This window comes from Nerophis ophidion, linkage group LG09, assembly GCF_033978795.1.
Source record: "Nerophis ophidion isolate RoL-2023_Sa linkage group LG09, RoL_Noph_v1.0, whole genome shotgun sequence".
Classification (NCBI taxonomy): Eukaryota; Metazoa; Chordata; class Actinopteri; order Syngnathiformes; family Syngnathidae; genus Nerophis; species Nerophis ophidion.
The window spans coordinates 61,916,649-61,937,180 of NC_084619.1; the positions used below are offsets into that span (position 1 = coordinate 61,916,649).

At 38.6% G+C, this 20,532-nt stretch overlaps 1 protein-coding gene across 1 annotated transcript in view; it reads left to right on the plus strand.

The window, feature by feature from the left end:
• The first annotated feature begins 1,171 nt into the window (after positions 1-1,171).
• The window catches only part of hectd2 (HECT domain containing 2), a 42,303-nt gene continuing 22,942 nt past the window's right edge, over positions 1,172-20,532 (plus strand). The window contains 11 exon segments of the mRNA XM_061911484.1: positions 1,172-1,551; positions 3,758-3,881; positions 4,252-4,390; positions 4,472-4,574; positions 8,310-8,399; positions 8,579-8,643; positions 8,770-8,815; positions 8,944-9,053; positions 12,516-12,664; positions 13,820-13,897; positions 13,900-13,942. Of these exon segments, the coding sequence (XP_061767468.1) occupies positions 1,477-1,551; positions 3,758-3,881; positions 4,252-4,390; positions 4,472-4,574; positions 8,310-8,399; positions 8,579-8,643; positions 8,770-8,815; positions 8,944-9,053; positions 12,516-12,664; positions 13,820-13,897; positions 13,900-13,942 (1,022 nt within the window). The 5' untranslated portion in view covers positions 1,172-1,476.

The following is a 20,532-nucleotide window of genomic DNA, read 5'->3' on the forward strand; positions in this document are numbered from 1 at the left end:
AGTGAGCTGCCTCTATTTTTTTAATTTTATTTATTTACTAGCAAGCTGGTCTCGCTTTGCTCGACATTTTTGATTCTAAGAGAGACAAAACTCAAATAGAATTTAAAAATCCAAGAAAATATTTTAAAGACTTGGTCTTCACTTGTTTACATAAATTAATTTATTGTTTTACTTTGCTTCTTATAACTTTCAGAAAGACAATTTTATAGAAAAAAAATACAACCTTAAAAATGATTTCAGGATTTTTAAACACATATACCTTTTTACCTTTTAAATTCCTTCCTCTTTTTTCCTGACAATTTAAATCAATGTTCAAGTATTCTTTTTTTTATTGCAAAGGCTAATGAATACATTTTAATTTATTTCTTCATTTTAGCTTCTGTTTTTTCGACAAAGAATATTTGTGAAATATTTCTTCAAACTTATGATTAAAATTAAAAAATATATATTCTGGCAAATCTATAAAAATATGTAGAATGAAATTTAAATCTTATTTCAAAGTCTTTTGAATTTCTTTAAAAAATTTTGTTCTGGAAAATCTAGAAGAAATAATGATTTGTCTTTGTTAGAAATATAGCTTGGTCCAATTTGTTACATATTCTAACAAAGTGCAGATTGGATTTTAACCTATTAAAAACATGTCATCAAAATTCTAAAATTAATCTTAATCAGGAAAAAATACTAATGATGTTCCATAAATTATTATTTTTTATTTTTTCAATAAGATTCGAATTAGCTAGTTTTCTCTACATTTTTTTCGGTTGAATTTTGAATTTTAAAGAGTGGAAATTGAAGATAAACTATTTTTCAAAATTTAATTTTCATTTTTTTCGTGTTTTCTCCTCTTTTAAACCGTTCAATTAAGTGTTTTTTTTCATAATTTATTCTCTACAAAAACCTTCCTTAAAAGGAAAACAAATGTACGACGGACTGACAGACAGAAATACCCATTTTTATATATGTATAGATTTATTTATTAAAGGTAAATTGAGCAAATTGTCTGGCAATTTATTTAAGTGTGTATCAAACTGGTAGCCCTTTGCATTAATCAGTACCCAAGAAGTAGCTCTTGGTTTCAAAAAGGTTGTTGACCCCTGTTATACATTCATTTATGTCAGCATTATATTTTCCGACAGTTTAGAAGTTTGCCTTCAAGTCCCCGCCTCCGAAACCAGAAGCCCCTCCCCTCTCGCAAGATGGCGCCGGGCCGCCACAGACGTCGGTCTGTTGTTTACTTCCGGTCGCCCAGCGGCAACGTCGTGCCGTGATCGCGCGTGCACGGGGGCAGTGCGCGTCCACGGCGGCCCACCTGTAGCGACGAAGGTAGACTTCCCTCCTCTTTTTCCCGTGGACATGAAGCTTCCGGATTTCCTGTGCGCGCGCATGTGGCGCCCAGTCCGCGGCCGGAACGCGGCGACGCGAGACGACTGAAGAGTTTTTTTTTGTTTTTTCCCTCCACTGGGAGAAACGCGGAGGATGGATGGAGAACATTTCGCGGTGGCGAGGGAGAGAGAGAAGCTCCCGCTGATCTCCCACAGCTCTTCTCCGACCGTAAGAACTTCTCTGTGTGTGTGCGCGTGCGCGTGCGCGTAAACGTCTCCAATCTATACAACTTTTTTTCTCTACCTAACTAAACATTATTGACCATTCAATGTGACGTCATCAACCCCTCGCACACAGATTCAGTGACGGCCACGAGCTTTTATTGTGAAAAGCATCTTCCTGCCGCTTTGATTGACACCTGCTGTTCAAGGCAGCAGTGTTTGACAGTCAGGGGGCGTGGCCAGCTGCTGGTTTGGGGTGGGGGGGCAACAACTCTTACATAACACAGGCCTGCCATGATGTCATCGGCGTGCACGCGCCACAGGCCTGCTGAATGATGTCATCATGGCGTGCCACTGCTTGGGAATGTGCGTGGAAGACACTTTGTGTGTGTGTTTGTGTGTGTGTGTGTGTGTGTTCTGGCAATACTGACTTAATGGGGACATCGCTCTGTTTACACCAGGGGTGTCCAAACTTTTTCCACCGAGGGCCGCACACTGAAAAATCAGAGCAAGCGGGGGCCGTTTTCATATTTTTTTTATTGTAAAAACCAATACAATATATGTATAAAAAATGCACATTTAGGCCTCCACTCAGTTATGACCCCGGGGACTCCAAAGGGTTTTGGTCCTAAAAAATGTGTCATTATTCAGTATTATAATTTTTATTATTATGCAAGTTTTAAATCTCTAGATCAACAATAGAAAAAAGAAATGGAAAAAACACAAAATATGCAATATTTTCACCTAATAACTTTTTTAGGTGGAATATTTGAGATTATATAATAATTGTAGCCTTAATTTTGGATTTTGATTCATTATTATTTTTTGAGCAATGACACTTAAAAACAAATCACACTAAAATAATTGGGGATCCAAAAGTGTCCTACTTATTAAAGTGTTAAAAAATAAATTATACATTTTTTTTTACAGTTTACTTTTAGCACAATAATCTCAAGATCATCATCCGTCAACTTTAAGTGTTATTGTTATTCATGTTTTGTTAGTCTGTTTGTTTTAGGCCCTTCTTTAAAAAAAAAAAACAGCTCAGTTTTTTATATGGCAAAACACAAAATATGCAACATTTCCCCCCCAAAATATCTCAAAGTGGAATATTTAATGTGACGTAATCCAAGCCTTGAATAGGTCAATAATTTAAAATGACATTGATTTTGATTCCTTATTATTTTTAAAAAAGAGAAACAGCCTGCACGGCAGCTTTGTGTTATAAGAGTAAGCATTGCAACAATTTCTTGTTACATTTCACCTGTTCGCTCTGTTATACCACTTTTTATGTTTTTAATTTTTTTCAATTGTATTCCTAAAATGTGCTGTGGGGCCGTTAAAAAATGACCCGCGAGCCGCAAATGGTCCCCCGGGCCGCACTATTACACAGTCAGACCATTTGACCATCTGAATCGCTCCCACTGCCCTGTCTTTATTTTTTTTTTTCTAGTCCTTCACTCTCCCGAATCTTTCATTCTCGCTCAAATTAATGGGGAAACCGTCGCTTTCTCGGTCCGAATCGCTCTCGCTGCTGGTGGCCTTGATTGTAAACAATGTGAGGATGTGAGGAGCTCCACAACCCGTGACGTTACACGCACACCGTCTGCTACTACCGGTACAGGCAAGGCTTTTTTATTAGCGACCAAAAGTTGTGAACTTTATCGTCGATGTTCTCTACTAAATCCTTTCAGTAAAAGTATGGCAATATCGCGAAATGATCAAGTATGATACATAGAATGGACCTGCTATCCCCGTTTAAATAAAAAAACCTAATTTCAGTAGGCCTTTAAATTTGGTCCCCAAGAACCATATTAACTCTTTTTCCTCAGGGTCCCCAGTAAGTACGAACAGCACATTACTTCATCAATCCAGAGATTTACTGGGCAGTGGCCATTTTACCTCATTTTTTATGCCTCCACAACCTGTAGAAAAGGTGGTCCCCACAAGTACTGAACAAAAACTTGGTCCCCATTCCATATGATAACCAGCATGTGTGTGTGTGTGTGTCTGGAAATGTCATAAAGTCTACACACCCACTCTTTGTGCAAGAATTTTCCAGAAGTTGTCTTTGTTTTCCTTAGGCTCATGTTTTCCCCAATGTGTCACATAGGGGATGGAGCCTGATCAGACTTGTCATTATGGCGTCTTGTTGTGCTCACGTCAAGTTATGTCAACGTCCTCTCATTTCCTGTCCCCGTCTATGACTCCAGGGACCGACCCGCGGAGCCAAACATCCGTTGCCGTCACTCGGGACCCTCATCGCCACGCTCAACCACAGGAGGGACGTGACGGGGCGAGTGGCGCCCGGCGGCGGCGCGGCGGGCTTCAGGCACGGTCAGTTGTCCTCCGTCTTGGCTCGAGTCTCTGGGAACACCTCACTTCCTGTTTGTTCTGGCTGCTGGCGAAGGGGAAAGGGTGCGTGTTGCCGAGTCAGCACGGCCAGATGCTAATTAGAGGGGAGGGGGAAGGGTGCTGTCGTCATGGCGACAAGCCTTGTCGCCATCAGCTGACGCTCGTCCTGGAGAGGAGGTGAAGACTCCAGAAGGTTCTGATGTTTGTCCTTCCGTTCCTTTTATCTTTCGCCCCGGCGCCCACAATGCACCTGAGCCGTTACCGCGGCAACACACACAACAGCAGGCTAATTATACGCAAGTGTGACCGGGATCAAACACTCTTTTGACAGGTGTGTGTGTGTGTGTCACAGTGCGTGATCTCCCGCCAATATGCGGAAACGTGCGCCATAAGCAGCGAGCGTCCATCGACACGCTGCCCCCGGAGGCCAAGGCTCCCTTCCCCACCGACCCCGTCATCCCACTCCGCACCAAGACCGCCAAGGACTTCCTGTGAGGGACGCACCTTGTCAGGTGAGCGACGCCCACGTCAGAGCGCGCTGACGCGGCGTGCATGTGTGCGTGTGTTGTCAGGGAGGACACGGAGCGCGCCGTGCTGTCAGGTGACTGGCGGGAGGTCCGGGAGTTTTACCTGACCACCTTCGACTCCTTCATCGAGCTCAACGCCGCCTTCAAGGTAACACACCTCCGACCTCCATTGGTTCTTCAACCTGGGTCGTAAACGGAAGAGTTAAAGGCCAACTGAAATAAGATTTTCTTATTTAAACGGGGATAGCAGGTCCATTCTATGTGTCATACTTAATCATTTCGTGATATTGCCATATTTTTGCTGAAAGGATTTAGTAGAGAACATCGACGATAAAGTTCGCAACTTTTGGTCGCTAATAAAAAAGCCTTGCCTGTACCGGAATCAGCAGACAATGTGCGCGGGACGTCACGGGTTGTAGCGCCCCTTACATCCTCACATTGTTTATAATCATAGCCACCAGCAGCAAGAGCGATTCGGACCAAGAAAGCGACGATTTCCCCATTAATTTGAGCGAGGATGAAAGATTCGTGGATGAGGAAAGTTAGAGTGAAGCACTAAAAAAAAAAAAAAAAAGAAGGCGATGGCAGGGGGAGCGATTCAGATGTTATTAGATACATTTACTAGGATAATTCTGGAAAATCCCTTATCTGCTTATTGTGTTAATAGTGTTTTAGTGAGATTATAAAGTCATACCTGAAAGTCAGAGGGCTGCAGTGACCGCCAGTGTCTCTGAGAGAAGCCAATGGAGGAGCCAAGATCACAGCGGCCTTTTTGACAGCTGCAGGAGGAGGTCCAGTAATCCACTCAAGTCTCCGGTAAGAGCGGACTTAATACCACAATGTTCCCATCCAAAAACTTTCTGGTTGACGTAGAGAAACATGTTCGCCTGACCGCTCTGTGTTTAAGCTTCACAACAAACAAAGAAACACCGGCTGTGTTTCGGTTGCTAAAGGCAGCTGCAATCCGCCGCTTTCCACCAACAGCATTCTTCTTTGACGTCTCCATTATTAATTGAACAAATTGCAAAAGATTCAGCAACACAGATGTCCAAAATACTGTGTAATTATGGAATAAAAACAGACTACTTTTAGCCGTGAGTGGTGCTGGGAGAACATGTCTGCTCCAACCAATAACGTCACAAGCACGCGTCAACATAAGTGTCATCATTCCGCGACATTTTCAACAGGATATCTCGCGGGAAATTTAAAATTGCAATTTAGTAAACTAAACCGGCCGTATTGGCATGTGTTGCAATGTTAATATTTCATCATTGATATATAAACTATCAGACTGCGTGGTCGGTAGTAGTGGGTTTCAGTAGGCCTTTAAGAAACAATGTAAAAATGAATAATTGTCTCCGGCCTCCATAAACAAATGCAGACCTAAAAGACTCTAAACTGGTTTTGATTGAGGGCCACATTGCAGTTGTGGCTGCCCTCAGAGGGCCACGTGCAAATATATAATCACCTCAAAAATAATCAGTTTACGCATGTGATTAATCACAAAAAATGATGGCATGAATCATTTCTAAGATACGCTGACTTAAGATGAGTATTAAATATGTGTCACTCAATCATGTTAGGAGGCTCCAACTGTGCCATAACACTCAGATGGGGCTTGAAATACAAGTTTTGAGCAAATAATTGACATTATACAAGCCTGTGATTAATTGTGATGAATCCAAATTCAAAATTGTGATTAACTATGATTAATCCAAATTCAATGTTATTAACCAGGATGGATCCAAATTCAAAATTGTGATTAATGATTTATTCAAATTCAAAATTGTGATTAACCAAGATTAATCCACATTCAAAATTGTGATTAATAATGAATAATCCAAATTCAAAATTGTGATTAACTATGATTAATCCAAAATCAAAGTTATTGACCAGGATTAATCCAAATTTAAAATATCGATTAACCAAGAGTAATCCAAATTAAAAATTGTGATTAACCAATATTAATCCAAATTTGAAATTGTGATTAATGATGATAAATCCAAATTCAAAGTTATTGACCAGGATTTATCCAAATTTAAAATTGTGATTAACCAAGAGTAATCCAAATGAAAAACTGTGATTAACCAAGATTAATCCGAATATAAAGATGTGATTAACATTGATTAATCCAAATATAAAATGGTGATTAACCAAGATTAATCCAAATTCAAAATTGTGATTAAAAATGATTAATCTAAATTAAAAAAAACAATCGATGATTAATCCAAATTAAAAATTGGGCTTAACTATGATAAATCCAAATTCTACGTTATTAACCAAGATTAATCCGACTTTAAAATTGTGATTAACCAAGAGTAATCCAAATTAAAAATTGTGATTAACCGAGATTAATCCAAATTTAAAATTATGATTAACAATGATTGATCAAAATGGAAAATTGTGATTAACTATGATTAATCCAAATTAAAAGTTATTGACCAGGATTAATCCAAATTTAAAATTGTGATAACCAAGATTTATCCAAATTCAGAATTGTTATTATCCATGATTAATCCAAATTCAAAATTGTGATTAACAATGATTAATCCAAATTCAAAATTGTGATTAACAATGATTAATCCAAATACAAAATTGGTATTAACAATGACTAATCCAAATACAAAGTTGTGATTAACAATGATTAATCTAAATTCAAAATTGTGATTAACAATTCGAAGTTATTAACCAAATTCAGAATTGTTATCATCCATGATTAATCCAAGTTGATTAATCCAAATTCAAAATTGTGATTAACTATTATAAATCCTAATTCAAAGTTATTAACCAAGATTAATCCAACTCTAAAATTGTGATTAACCAAGATTAATCCAAATTCAAAATTGTGAATAATAATGATTAATCCAAATTTAAAATTGTGATTAACTAGGATTAATCCAAATTCAAAGTAATTAAACAGGATTAATCCAAATTCAAAATTGTGATTAACCAAGATTCATCTAAATTCCAATTGGTGATAAACGATGATTACTCCAAATTAAAAACTGTGATTAACTAGGATTTATTCAAATTCAAAATTGTGATTAATCGAGATTAATCAAAATTCCAAATTGTGACTAACCATGATTAATCTAAATTCCAAATTGGGATTTATCAAAAACCACGATGCTAGAATGCTAACGTTGATGTTCTAACAATTAGCATGTCTCATGAACAAGGTAATGAGTTTGAGGCGTTTGTCCGCAAAATTGGCTAAAAAAGTCAGCAAGCTAATGTTAGCACGCTACCAGTTAGCAAGTACCAAGTTAAATGACTTGCCTGCAAAATTGGCTGAAAAAGTTACCATGCTAATGTTAGCGTGCTAACAGTTAGCATGTGTCAAGCACGTGGCTCCCGCACACAAAGGCATATTTGGCCCCATCGAAAAGTTGTAAATCGAACGGTCCGCAAATACCGTATTTCCTTGAATTGCCGCAGGGCATGTAGTATGCGCCTGCCTTGAATTACTGTCGGGTCGAACTAGCTTCCCAAAATAATCAGCGCATGCTTAGTATTACTGCCTGGTCAAACTTGTGATACTTCACCTGTCATCATTTTCAAAATGGAAGAGGCTGATTTCAATACCGGTAATTTGAAATCGCATAAAGGGAAGAAGATTAAGAGCTACTCAGTAGTATTTAAGCTCCAATCTTACATCACACTCAAATTTTTACTGCATGCCTTTGGTAAGTGCCGGAGTGAGAAGAGGTTTTAAAATAATTAGCGCATGCTTACTTTTACCGCATGCCTTTGGTAAGTGCAGGAGGGAGAAGAGGTTTTAAATTAATTAGCTCCCCGGCGGCAATTCAAGGTAATACGGGAGACGTGTTCGTAAACCGAGGTTACGTTCTACTTCCTGTTTAATCCCCCCCTACCCCCCCAGCGTGAACCCAACGGGTGCTTCAACACCATCGACGACTCTGGGATCAACGCCAAGTTTGTCAACGTGGTCTTCGACTCTCTGCTTAGCGCCGTAAGTGAGGCGTAGTCCACCTCGCGCTTCCTCTGGCAGGTCACGTGATCACGGCGCTGTAACGTGCGTGTGTGTGTGTGTGTGTGTGTGTGTGTGTGTGTGTGTGTGTGTGTGTGTGTGTGTGTGTGTGTGTGTGTGTGTGTGTGCACGCGTGTGTGTGCATGTGTGTGTGTACACAGCCTCAGGACATCCAGAAGTCGGTGCTGAAGGGCATCATCAACAGTCTGCTGCGGGAGTGGAAGGGGTGATCTCCTTTCATTCCATTAGTCATGTCTAATTGGCCTAAAACAAGCCGTTTCCATGACAACACCATTATTTACTACGCGGTGTACCACACGCTGACGACGCGCATGTGTGTGTTTTTTTTTAGTCCTCGCACCAAAGATGACCTGCGTGCTTACTTCATTCTGGTTCAGGTGAGACTTTGCGACCTCACGGCGACGCCACAAGCCATTGGCTGCACCTGTTCTTGTGGGGGAGGGGCTTGTGTCTATCATGTGACCTGCCGATCTGTCCAATGACGACGTGCTCTGTGTGTGTCTAGAACCCTCAGTACTCCAGCACCAGCACCTACGTCATCTACGCCCACCTGTTGAGGCAGATGGCGGCGCTGTCCGAGGCCGACCATCACTTCCTGGTCCACTGGCTGAAAAAGTACGATCGCTAAGCATGCTAACATTTAACATGTGTCACATACAAAGTTATATGACTCTAAGGCGTGTAAAATTAGCTGGAAAAGTTAGCCTGCTAACGGATAGCATGGGTCATATACCAAGTTATAAGACTCTAAGGTGTATGGCTGCGGAATTAGAGCAAGAAGTGTAAAAACAGCTGAAAAAGTTAGCATTCTAATGTTAGCATGCTAACAGATAGCATGTGTCACATACAAAGTTATATGACTAAGGTGTATAGCTGTGAAATTAAAGAAACGTGTAAAATTAGCTGAAAAAAATAGAATGCTAACCTTAGCATGCTAACAGATAGCATGTGTCACATACCAAGTTATACGACTCTAAGGTGTATGGCTGCGGAATTAGAGCAAGAAGTGTAAAAACAGCTGAAAAAGTTAGCATGCTAATGTTAGCATGCTAACAGATAGCATGTGTCACATACAAAGTTATATGACTAAGGTGCATAGCTGTGGAATTAAAGAAACAAGTGTAAAATTAGCTGAAAAAAATAGCATGCCAACCATAGCATGCTAACAGATAGCATGTGTCACATACAAAGTTATACGACTAAGGTGTATGGCTGCGGAATTAGAGAGATTAAGTGTAAAATTAGCTGTAAAAACAGCATGTGTCATATACAAAGTTATAAGACTAAAGTGTTTGGCTGTGGAATTAGAGCAACAAGTGTAAAACTAGCTGGGAAATTTAGCATGCTAACAGATAGCATGTGTTATATACCAAGTTATACAAGTCTAAGGTGTCTCTAAGAATTAGATAACATTTATTGTCTAAAATTAACTGAAAAAGTTAACATGCTAATGTTAATTCAAAATTCAACCGAGAAAAATTAAGAGAAAAACTAGCTAATTCGAATCTTTTTGAAAAAAATAAAAAAAATAATTTAAGGAACATCATTAGTAATTTTTCCTGATTAAGATTAATTTTAGAATTTTGATGACATGTTTTAAATAGGTTAAAATCCAATCTGCATTTTCTTAGAATATATAACAAATTGGACCAACCTTAGCATGCTAACAGATAGCATGTGTCACATACAAAGTTATATGACAAAGGTGTATGGCTGCAGAATTAGAGAGGTTAAGTGTAAAATTAGCTGATAAAATAGCATGCTAAAAATAGCATGTGTCATATAAAAAGTTATAAGACTAAAGTGTTTGGCTGTGGAATTAGAGCAACAAGTGTAAAATTAGCTGGGAAATTTAGCATGCTAACCGATAGCATGTGTTATATACCAAGTTATACGAGTCTAAGGTGTCTTTAAGAATTAGATAACATTTATCGTCTAAAATTAACTGAAAAAGTTAACATGCTAATGTTAATTCAAAACTCAACCGAAAAAAATAAAGAGAAAAACTGGCTAATTCGAATCTTTTTGAAAAAATTATAAAAATAATTTCTGGAACATCATTAGTAATTTTTCCTGATTAAGATTAATTTGAGAATTTTGATGACATGTTTTAAATAGGTTAAAATCCAATCTGCATTTTCTTAGAATATATAACAAATTGGACCAACCTTAGCATGCTAACAGATAGCATGTGTCACATACAAAGTTATACAACTAAGGTGTATGGCTGCACAATTAGAGGGATTAAGTGTAAAATGAACTGATAAAATAGCATGCTAAAAATAGCATGTGTCCTATACAAAGTTATAAGACTAAAGTGTTTGGCTGCGGAATTAGAGCAACAAGTGTAAAATTAGCTGGGAAATTTAGCATGCTAACAGATAGCATATGTTATATACCAAGTTATACGAGTCTAAGGTGTCTCTAAGAATTAGATAACATTTATTGTCTAAAACTAAATGGAAAAAGTTAACATGCTAATGTTAATTCAAAATTCAACCGAAAAAAATGAAGAGAAAAACTAGCTATTTTGAATCTTTTTGAAAAAAATTACAAAAATAATTTATGGAATATCATTAGTAATTTTTCCTGATTAAGATTAATTTTATAATTTTGATGACATTTTTAAATAGGTTAAAATCCAATCTGCATTTTCTTAGAATATATAACAAATTGGACCAACCTTAGCATACTAACAGATAGCATGTGTCACATACAAAGTTATATGACTAAAGTGTATGGCTGCGGAATTAGAGGGATTAAGTGTAAAATTAGCTGAAAAAATAGCATGCTAAAAATAGCATGTGTCATATACAAAGTTATAAGACTAAAGTGTTTGGCTGCGGAATTGGAGCAACAAGTGTAAAATTAGCTGGGAAATTTAGCATGCTAACAGCTAGCATGTGTTATATAACAAGTTATACGAGTCTAAGGTGTCTCTAAGAATTAGATAACATTTGTTGTCTAAAATTAACTGAAAAAGTTAACATGCTAATGTTAATTAAAAATTCAACCAAAAAAAATGAAGAGAGAAACTAGCTAATTCGAATCTTTTGAAAAAATTTAAAAAAATAATTTATGGAACATCATTAGTCATTTTTCCTCATTAAGATTAATTTAGAATTTTGATGACATGTTTTAAATAGGCTAAAATCCAATCTGCACTTCGTTAGAATATATAACAAATTGGACCAAGCTATATTTCTAACAAAGACAAATAATTATTGTAGATTTTCCAGGACAAACATTTTAAAAGAAATTCAAAAGACTTTGAAATAAAATTTGAATTTGATTCTACAGATTTTTCTAGATTTGCCAGAATATTTTTTTTAAATTTTAATCATAATACGTTTGAAGAAATATTTCACAAATATTCTTCATCGAAAAAACAGAAGCTAAATTGAAAAATTAGATAAAATTTATTTACCGGTTTTATTCTTTACAATAAAAAAAATAAACTTACCTGAACATTGATTTGAATTGTCAGTAAAGAGAGGAAGGTATATGTGTTTAAAAATCCCAAAATCATTTTAAAAGTTGTATTTCTTCTCTAAAATTGTCTTTCTGAAAGTTATAAGAAGCAAAGTAAAAAAAATAAATGAATTTATTTGAACGAGTGAAGACCAAGTGTTTAAAATATTTTCTTGGATTTTCAAATTCTATTTGAGTTTGGTCTCTCTTAGAATTAAAAATGTCGAGCAAAGCGAGACCAGCTTGCTAGTAAATAAATAAAATTTGAAAAATATAGGCAGCTCACTGGTAAGTGCTGCTATTTGAGATATTTTTAGAACAGGCCAGCGGGCGACTCATCTGGTCCTTACGGGCTACCTGGTGCCTGAGTTGGTGACCCCTGCTAAAAAGTTATATCCAACAATTGCGACAACGACTTTTTACTGTCAATTAAGTTTCGTTTTTTTACTGATTTCTGCTGATGGTGTGCCTCCGCATTTTTTCAACGCAAAAAATATGCCTTGGCTCAAAAAAGGTTGAAAAACACTGTGCTAACATAATTGAGTCGTCCCTCTGCTGGCATCCGAAAGGAAGGTTTTTCCATCAGTAGTGTTTGTTTCCCGTTAGGTTGTCGGCGCGGCGTTTCCGTCAGCTGGTAGAGCGCCTCCTGCAGTTCATCTCCACCCGGCTGTTTCCTGCCGAGCCCGACGAGCTCCCGCCGGCGTCCAAGTGCTCGTGGTGGATCCCGTCGGCCACCAAAGTGCTGGCCCTCTTCAGTGAGTGCAACCTGCAACCTCGGCGCCGTGCCACCGGGGGGCGCAGTGTCACCCCGTTATTAAAGGCCTACTGAAACCCACTACTACCGATCATGCAGTCTGATAGTTTATATATCAATGATGAAATATTAACATTGCAACACATGCCAATACGGCCTTTTAGTTTACTAAAATACAATTTTAAATTTCCCGCGAAGTGTCATGTTGAAAACGTCGGTATGAGACGTGCGTGCGTTCGACGTCTCGGGTTGTAGCGGACATTATTTTCCTCCCCAATCCAAGCTATAAGTAGTCCTCTTTGATTGCATAGTTACACAGTATTCTGGACATCTGTGTTGCTGAATCTTTTGCAATTTGTTCAATTAATAATGGAGAAGTCAAAGTAGAAAGGTGGAGGTGGGAATATTTTAGCCTTTAGCCACACAAACACAGCCGGTGTTTCCTTGTTTAAAATTCCCGAATGTGAAGCTTTACTATGGATCAGAGCGGTCAAGCGAACATGGATCCCAACACATGTCGATTGGCAGTTTTTGGTGAGAAAATTGTGGTCTTTGTCCTGCTGCAGCGCGTGACTTAAGTCTCTCAGAGACTCTGGCGTCTACACACCCTTGGCCACACCCTTCCGACTTAGGTACTGTATAATCTCACTAAAACAATAAGCAGATAAGGGATTTCCAGAATTATCCTAGGAATGTGTCTAATAACATCTGAATCGCTTTCACTGCAATCGCCTTTTTTTTTTTTTTTTCTAGTCCTTCACTCTAAATTTCCTCAACCACGAATCTTTCATCCTCGCTCAAATTAATGAAGAAATTTTCACTTTCTCGGTCCGAATAGCTCTTGCTGCTGGAGGTTCACATTATAAACAATGTTAGGATGTACGGAGCCCTCCAACCTATGACGTCACGCGCACATCGTCTGCTACTTCAGTACAGGCAAGGCTTTTTTATTAGCGACCAAAAGTTGCGAACTTTATCGTGGATGTTCTCTACTAAATCCTTTCAGCAAAAATATGGCAATATCGCGAAATGATCAATTATGACACATAGAACGGACCTGCTATCCCCGTTTAAATAAGAAAATCTCATTTCAGTAGGCCTTTAAACTGGGAAGGGGGTTAACCGGCCCGGCCGCCGTTTCTCTGTGTCCGTTTAGACGCGGCCAACAGCGTGGCGTCTCCTCCCATCATGCCGTTCACCGACTTCTACAACATCACCCTGGAGCACATCGACTTCATGAGGAGTATCGGACCTGGCAGAGCTACGGAAACTCCAACAGGTCAGGACAACAGCGGGTGCCAAGTCATGTGACTACGAAGCGAATGAATGTAGAATTAGGTCAAAAGGTTAGCGCGCTAATGTTAGCATGCTAACGGTTAGCATGTATCAGGTATCAAGTTATATGAGTGTGAGGCATTTGTCTGGAAGATTGGCTTAAAAGGATAGCATGCTAATGTTGGTATGATAAAATCAATCAATCAATCAATCATGTTTACTTATATAGCCCTAAATCACTAGTGTCTCCAAAGGGCTGCACAGACCACCACGACATCCTCGGTAGGCCCACATAAGGGCAAGGAAAGGAAAACTCACACCCAGTGGGACATCGGTGACAATAATGACCAGTGGGACGTCTGTGACAATGATGACTATGAGAACCTTAGAGAGGAGGAAAGCAATGGATGTCGAGCGGGTCTAACATGATACTGTGAAAGTTCAATCCATAATGGAACCAACACAGTCGCAAGAGTCCAGTCCAAAGCGGATCCAACACAGCAGCGAGAGTCCCGTTCACAGCGGAGCCAGCAGGAAACCATCCCAAGCGGAGGCGGATCAGCAGCGCAGAGATGTCCCCAGCCGATACACAGGCGAGCAGTACATGGCCACCGGATCGGACCGGACCCCCTCCACAAAGGAGAGTGGGACATAGAAGAAAAAGAAAAGAAACGGCAGATCAACTGGTCTAAAAAGGGAGTCTATTTAAAGGCTAGAGTATACAAATGAGTTTTAAGGTGAGACTTAAATGCTTCTACTGAGGTGGCATCGCGAACTGTTACCGGGAGGGTATTCCAGAGTACTGGAGCCCGAACGGAAAACGCTCTATAGCCCGCAGACTTTTTTTGGGCTTTGGGAATCACTAACAAGCCGGAGTCCTTTGAACGCAAATTCTTGCCGGGACATATGGTACAATACAATCGGCAAGATAGGATGGAGCTAGACCGTGTAGTATTTTATACGTAAGTAGTAAAACCTTAAAGTCACATCTTAAGTGCACAGGAAGCCAGTGCAGGTGAGTCAGTACAGGCGTAATGTGATCAAACGTTCTTGTTCTTGTCAAAAGTCTAGCAGCCGCATTTTGTACCAACTGTAATCTTTTAATGCTAGACATGGGGAGACCCGAAAATAATACGTTACAGTAGTCGAGGCGAGACGTAACAAACGCATGGATAATGATCTCAGCGTCTTTAGTGGACAGAATGGAGCGAATTTTAGCGATATTACGGAGATGAAAGAAGGCCGTTTTAGTAACGCTTTTAATGTGTGCCTCAAAGGAGAGAGTTGGGTGGAAGATAATACCCAGATTCTTTACCGTGTCGCCTTGTTTAATTGTTTGGTTGTCAAATGTTAGAGTTGTATTATTAAATAGAGTTCGGTGTCTAGCAGGACCGATAATCAGCATTTCCGTTTTTTTTGCGTTGAGTTGCAAAAAGTTAGCGGACATCCATTGTTTAATTTCATTAAAACACGCCTCCAGCTGACTACAATCCGGCGTGTTGGTCAGCTTTAGAGGCATGTAGAGTTGGGTGTCATCAGCATAACAGTGAAAGCTAATACCGTATTTGCGTATGATGTCACCTAGCGCAGCATGTAGATGCTGAAGAGTGCAGGGCCAAGGACCGAACCCTGGGGAACTCCACACGTTACCTTAACGTAGTCCGAGGTCAGATTGTTATGGGAGACACACTGCATCCTATCAGTAAGATAAGAGTTAAACCAAGACAGGGCTAAGTCTGACATACCAATTTGTGTTTTGATACGTTCTAATGCTAACATTAGCCTGCTAACAGTTAGCATGTGTCAAGTACAAAGTTGTATGAGTGTGAGGCCTTTGGCTGCAAAATTGGCTTATTAAGTTAGCATGCTAATGTTGATATTTTAGAATGTTAACATTAGCTTGCTAACAGTTAGCACGCTGACAACACATGTCAAGTACCAAGTTATGAGTCTGGGGTGTTTGGCGGCAAAGTTGGCTCAAAAAAGTTAGCATATTAACATTGACATGGTGGCATGCTAACAGTTAGAACTTATCAAGTACAAAGTTAAATGTGTATGAGGCCTTCGGCTGCAAAATTGGCTTAATAAGATAGCATGCTAATGATATGTTAGAATGTTAATGTCAGCATGCTAACAGTTAGCATGTGTCAAGTACAAAGTTATGAGTGTGAGGCCTTTGGCTGCAAAATTGGCTTATTAAATTAGCATGCTAATGTTGATATTTTAGAATGTTAATGTTAGCATGCTAACAGTTAGCACGCTGACAGCACGTGTCAAGTACCAAGCTATGAGTGTGGGGTGTTTGGCTGCAAAATATTTTTGCTAAAAAAAGTTAGCGTATTAATGTTGACATAGTAGCATGCTAACAGTTAGAATGTATCAAGTACAAAGTTAAATGTGTATAAGGCCTTTGGCTGCAAAATTTGCTTAATAAGTTAGCATGATAATGTTGATATTTTAAAATGTTAACGTTGGCATGCTAACAGTTAGCACGCTGACAGTACATGTCATGTACCAAGTTATGAGTCTAGGGTGTTACTGCAAAAAAATTTGCTCAAAAAAGTTAGCATATTAATGTTGACATGGTACCATTTTAACAGTTAGAATGTATCGAGTACAAAGTGAATTATGTATGAGGCCTTCGGCTGCAAAATTGGCTTAATAAGTTAGCATGCTAATGATATGTTAGAATGTTAACGTTAGCATGGTAACAGTTAGCATGTGTCAAGTACAAAGTTATATGAGTGTGAGGCCTTTGGCTGCAAAATTGGCTTATTAAGTAAGCATGCTATTGTTGATATTTTAGAATGTTAACATTAGCATGCTAACAGTTAGCATGTGTCAAGTACAAAGTTATATGAGTGTGAGGCCTTTGGCTGCAAAATTGGCTATTTAAGTTAGCATGCTAACAGTTAACACGCTGACAGTACGTGTCAAGTACCAAGTTATGAGTCTGGGGTGTTACTGCAAAAAAATTTGCTCAAAAAAGTTAGCATATTAATGTTGACATGGTACCATTTTAACAGTTAGAATGTATCAAGTACAAAGTGAATTATGTATGAGGCCTTCGGCTGCAAAATTGGCTTAATAAGTTAGCATGCTAATGATATGTTAGAATGTTAACTGTTAGCATGTGTCGAGTACAAAGTTATATGAGTGTGAGGCCTTTGGCTGCAAAATTGGCTTATTAAGTTAGCATGCTAATGTTGATATTTTAGAATGTTAACGTTAGCATGCAAACAGTTAGCACGCTGACAGCACATGTCAAGTACCAAGTTATGAGTCTGGGGTGTTATTGCAAAAATGTTTGCTCAAAAAAGCTAGCATATTAATGTTGACATGGTACCATTTTAATAGTTAGAATGTATTAAGTACAAAGTTAATTATGTATGAGGCCTTCGGCTGAAAAATTGGCTTAATAAGTTAGCATGCTAATGATATGTTAGAATGTTAATATTAGCATGCTGACAGTTAGCATGTGTCAAGTACAAAGTTATATGAGTGTGAGGCCTTTGGCTGCAAAATTGGCTATTTAAGTTAGCATGCTAACAGTTAGCACGCTGACAGTACGTGTCAAGTACCAAGATATGAGCCCGGGGTGTTACTGCTAAGATTTTTGCTCAAAAAAGTTAGCATATTAATGTTGACATCGTAGCATGCTAACAGTTAGATTGTATCAAGTACAAAGTTAAATGTGTATGAGGCCTTCAGCTGCAAAATTGGCTTAATAAGTTAGCATGCTAATGATATGTTAGAATGTTAATATTAGCATACTGACAGTTAGCATGTGTCAAGTACAAAGTTATATGAGTGTGAGGCCTTTGGCTGCAAAATTGGCTTATTAAGTAAGCATGCTAATGTTGATATTTTAGAATGTTAATGTTAGCATGTGTCAAGTACAAAGTTATATGAGTGTGAGGCAGAGGTGTGGACTCGAGTCACATGACTTGGACTCGAGTCAGACTCGAGTCATGAATTTGATGACTTTAGACTCGACTTGACAAAATGTAAAAAGACTTGCCACTCGACTTAGACTTTAACATCAATGACTTGTGACTTGACTTGGACTTGAGCCTTTTGACTTGACATGACTTGCTACTTTCCCCAAAACCCTACGATTAAAAAGTTATTCAGGAGCGCTCCGTATCTTCCATTGTGTACGCGTGTTTGTCAGCGGGTGTGCGATGACAGCCTGTGCGCTACCTGTCAGTACAACAGCCAATCAAATTACAGCCAATCAAATTACATCCACGTTGTTTTCGTCACGCAGCATTCACCCAATCAAATTGCAGGAAAACCAACGAAGAAGAGCTTTAAAACAACAGAAGAATAAGTGAAGAAAATTATGCCTTGAAGTGTTTCGTTCGGGTATTAAAACTACGACTTGGTCAACAAAACAGGAATTGCCGTATGCAAAACATGCGGTTGTGCAATAAAAAGACAAACATAGTCAAATAAAGGTCAGTTAAAATGTATACTATATTAAGAATATGTGTACATATTCCATAGAGCCCTGACATCTAACAAGTACAGCACTGTTCATTGTTATGTTCATGTATTTGTTGTTTTTCATGTGTTCGCACACATAAACACATACAGTATGAGATGAGATCAATGAGATAAGGTAACAGCATGACATAAACTGCTGATGAACTAGTTACAATGCAATATTCCATGGAAATACAATGTTAACACTTTTGTGCAAGTAAGTACAGTTGCACTTGTTTTTTCAAATGTGTTTATACTGTAAAGGAACGAGTTAAATATTTAGAATAACTTGTTAATAGTGCTATTATGAAGTGCAATGTCAGCACTGTTTTTTTAAATAATAAATACATACAGCGTTTTAAAAGCATATACAATCTGTGTACATACATTAGTCTGTGGTTGAAAAGACTTGAAATGACTCGAAACCCAAAATGCAGGACTTGGGACTTGACTTGAGACTTTCCAGTATTGACTTTGGACTTGACTCGGACTTGCCTGTCTTGACTCGGGACTTGACTCGAGACTTGAGGGCAAAGACTCGCGACTTACTTGTGACTTGCAAAACAATGACTTGGTCCCACCTCTGGTGTGAGGCCTTTGGTTGCAAAATTTACTTATTAAGTTAGCATGCTAATGTTGATATTTTAGAATGTTAACATTAGCATGCTAACAGTTAGCACGCTGACAGCATGTGTCAAGTACCAAGTTATGAGTCTGTGGTGTTTGGCGGCAAAATTTGCTCAAAAAAGTTAGCACATTGACATGGTAGCATGCTAACAGTTAGAATGTATCAAGTACAAAGTTAAATGTGTATGAGGCCTTCAGCTGCAAAATTGGCTTAATAAGTTAGCATGCTAATGTTGATATGTTAGAATGTTAACTTTATCATGCTAACAGTAATCATCTGTTAAGTACAAAGTTATGAGTGAGGCCTTTGGCTGCAAAATTGGCTATTTAAGTTAGCATGTTAACAGTTAGCACGCTGACAGTACTTGTCAAGTTCCAAGTTATGAGCCCGGGGTGTTACTGCTAAAATTTTTGCTCCAAAAAGTTAGCATATTAATGTTGACATGGTAGCATGCTAACAGTTAGAATGTATCAAGTACAAAGTTATCAAGTACAAAGTTAAATGTGTATGAGGCCTTCAGCAGCAAAATTGGCTTGATAAGTTAGCATGCTAATGTTGATATGTTAGAATGTTAACTTTAGCATGCTAACAGTAAGCATCTGTTAAGTACAAAGTTATGAGTGTGAGGCCTTTGGCTGCAAAATTGGCTATTTATGTTGGCATGCTAACAGTTAGCACGCTGACAGTACGTGTCAAGTACCAAGTTATGAGCCCGGGGTGTTACTGCTAAAATTTTTGCTCCAAAAAGTTAGCATATTAATGTTGACATGGTAGCATGCTAACAGTTAGAATGTATCAATTACAAAGTTATCAAGTACAAAGTTACAAACCTAATGATATGTAGAATGTTAACGTTAGCATGCTCACACTTAGCACGTGTCAAGTATCAAGTTACGTGTCTGAAGAGTTCCGCTGGAAAATTGCCCCCCCCAAAAATTTAGCATGCTAATGTTAGTGTGCTAACAGTTGGAATGTGCCAAGTATAAAGTTATTTGAGTCTGAAAAGTTCGGCTGTAAACCGGCTCAAAAAAGTTAGCGCATTAATATTGGCATGATAGCATGCTAACAGTTAGAATGTGTCAAGTATAAAGTTAAATGGGTATGAGGTGTTAGACTGCAAAATTGGCGAAAATTTTTTGTATGCTAGAACGCTAACAGTGAGCATGCTTATACTTAGCATGTGTCAAGTATCAAATTATGAGTCTGAGGTGTTCGGCTGCAAAATGTCTGAACAAAGATCGCATGTTATTATGTTAGAATTCCAACGTTAGCATGCTAACAGTTCGCACCTGTCAAATACCAAGTTCTATTACGTTGAGGTGTTCGGCTGTAAATTTTAAAAAAGTTAGCATGCTAGAATGCTGACGTTTTTTGACTCTGTGGTGTTCAGCTGCTAATTAGGCTATAAATGTTAGCTGGCTAACGTTAGCAATGCTGCCTGAGTCTGAGCCAATCAGTGGGCAGGATACTGAGCAGCG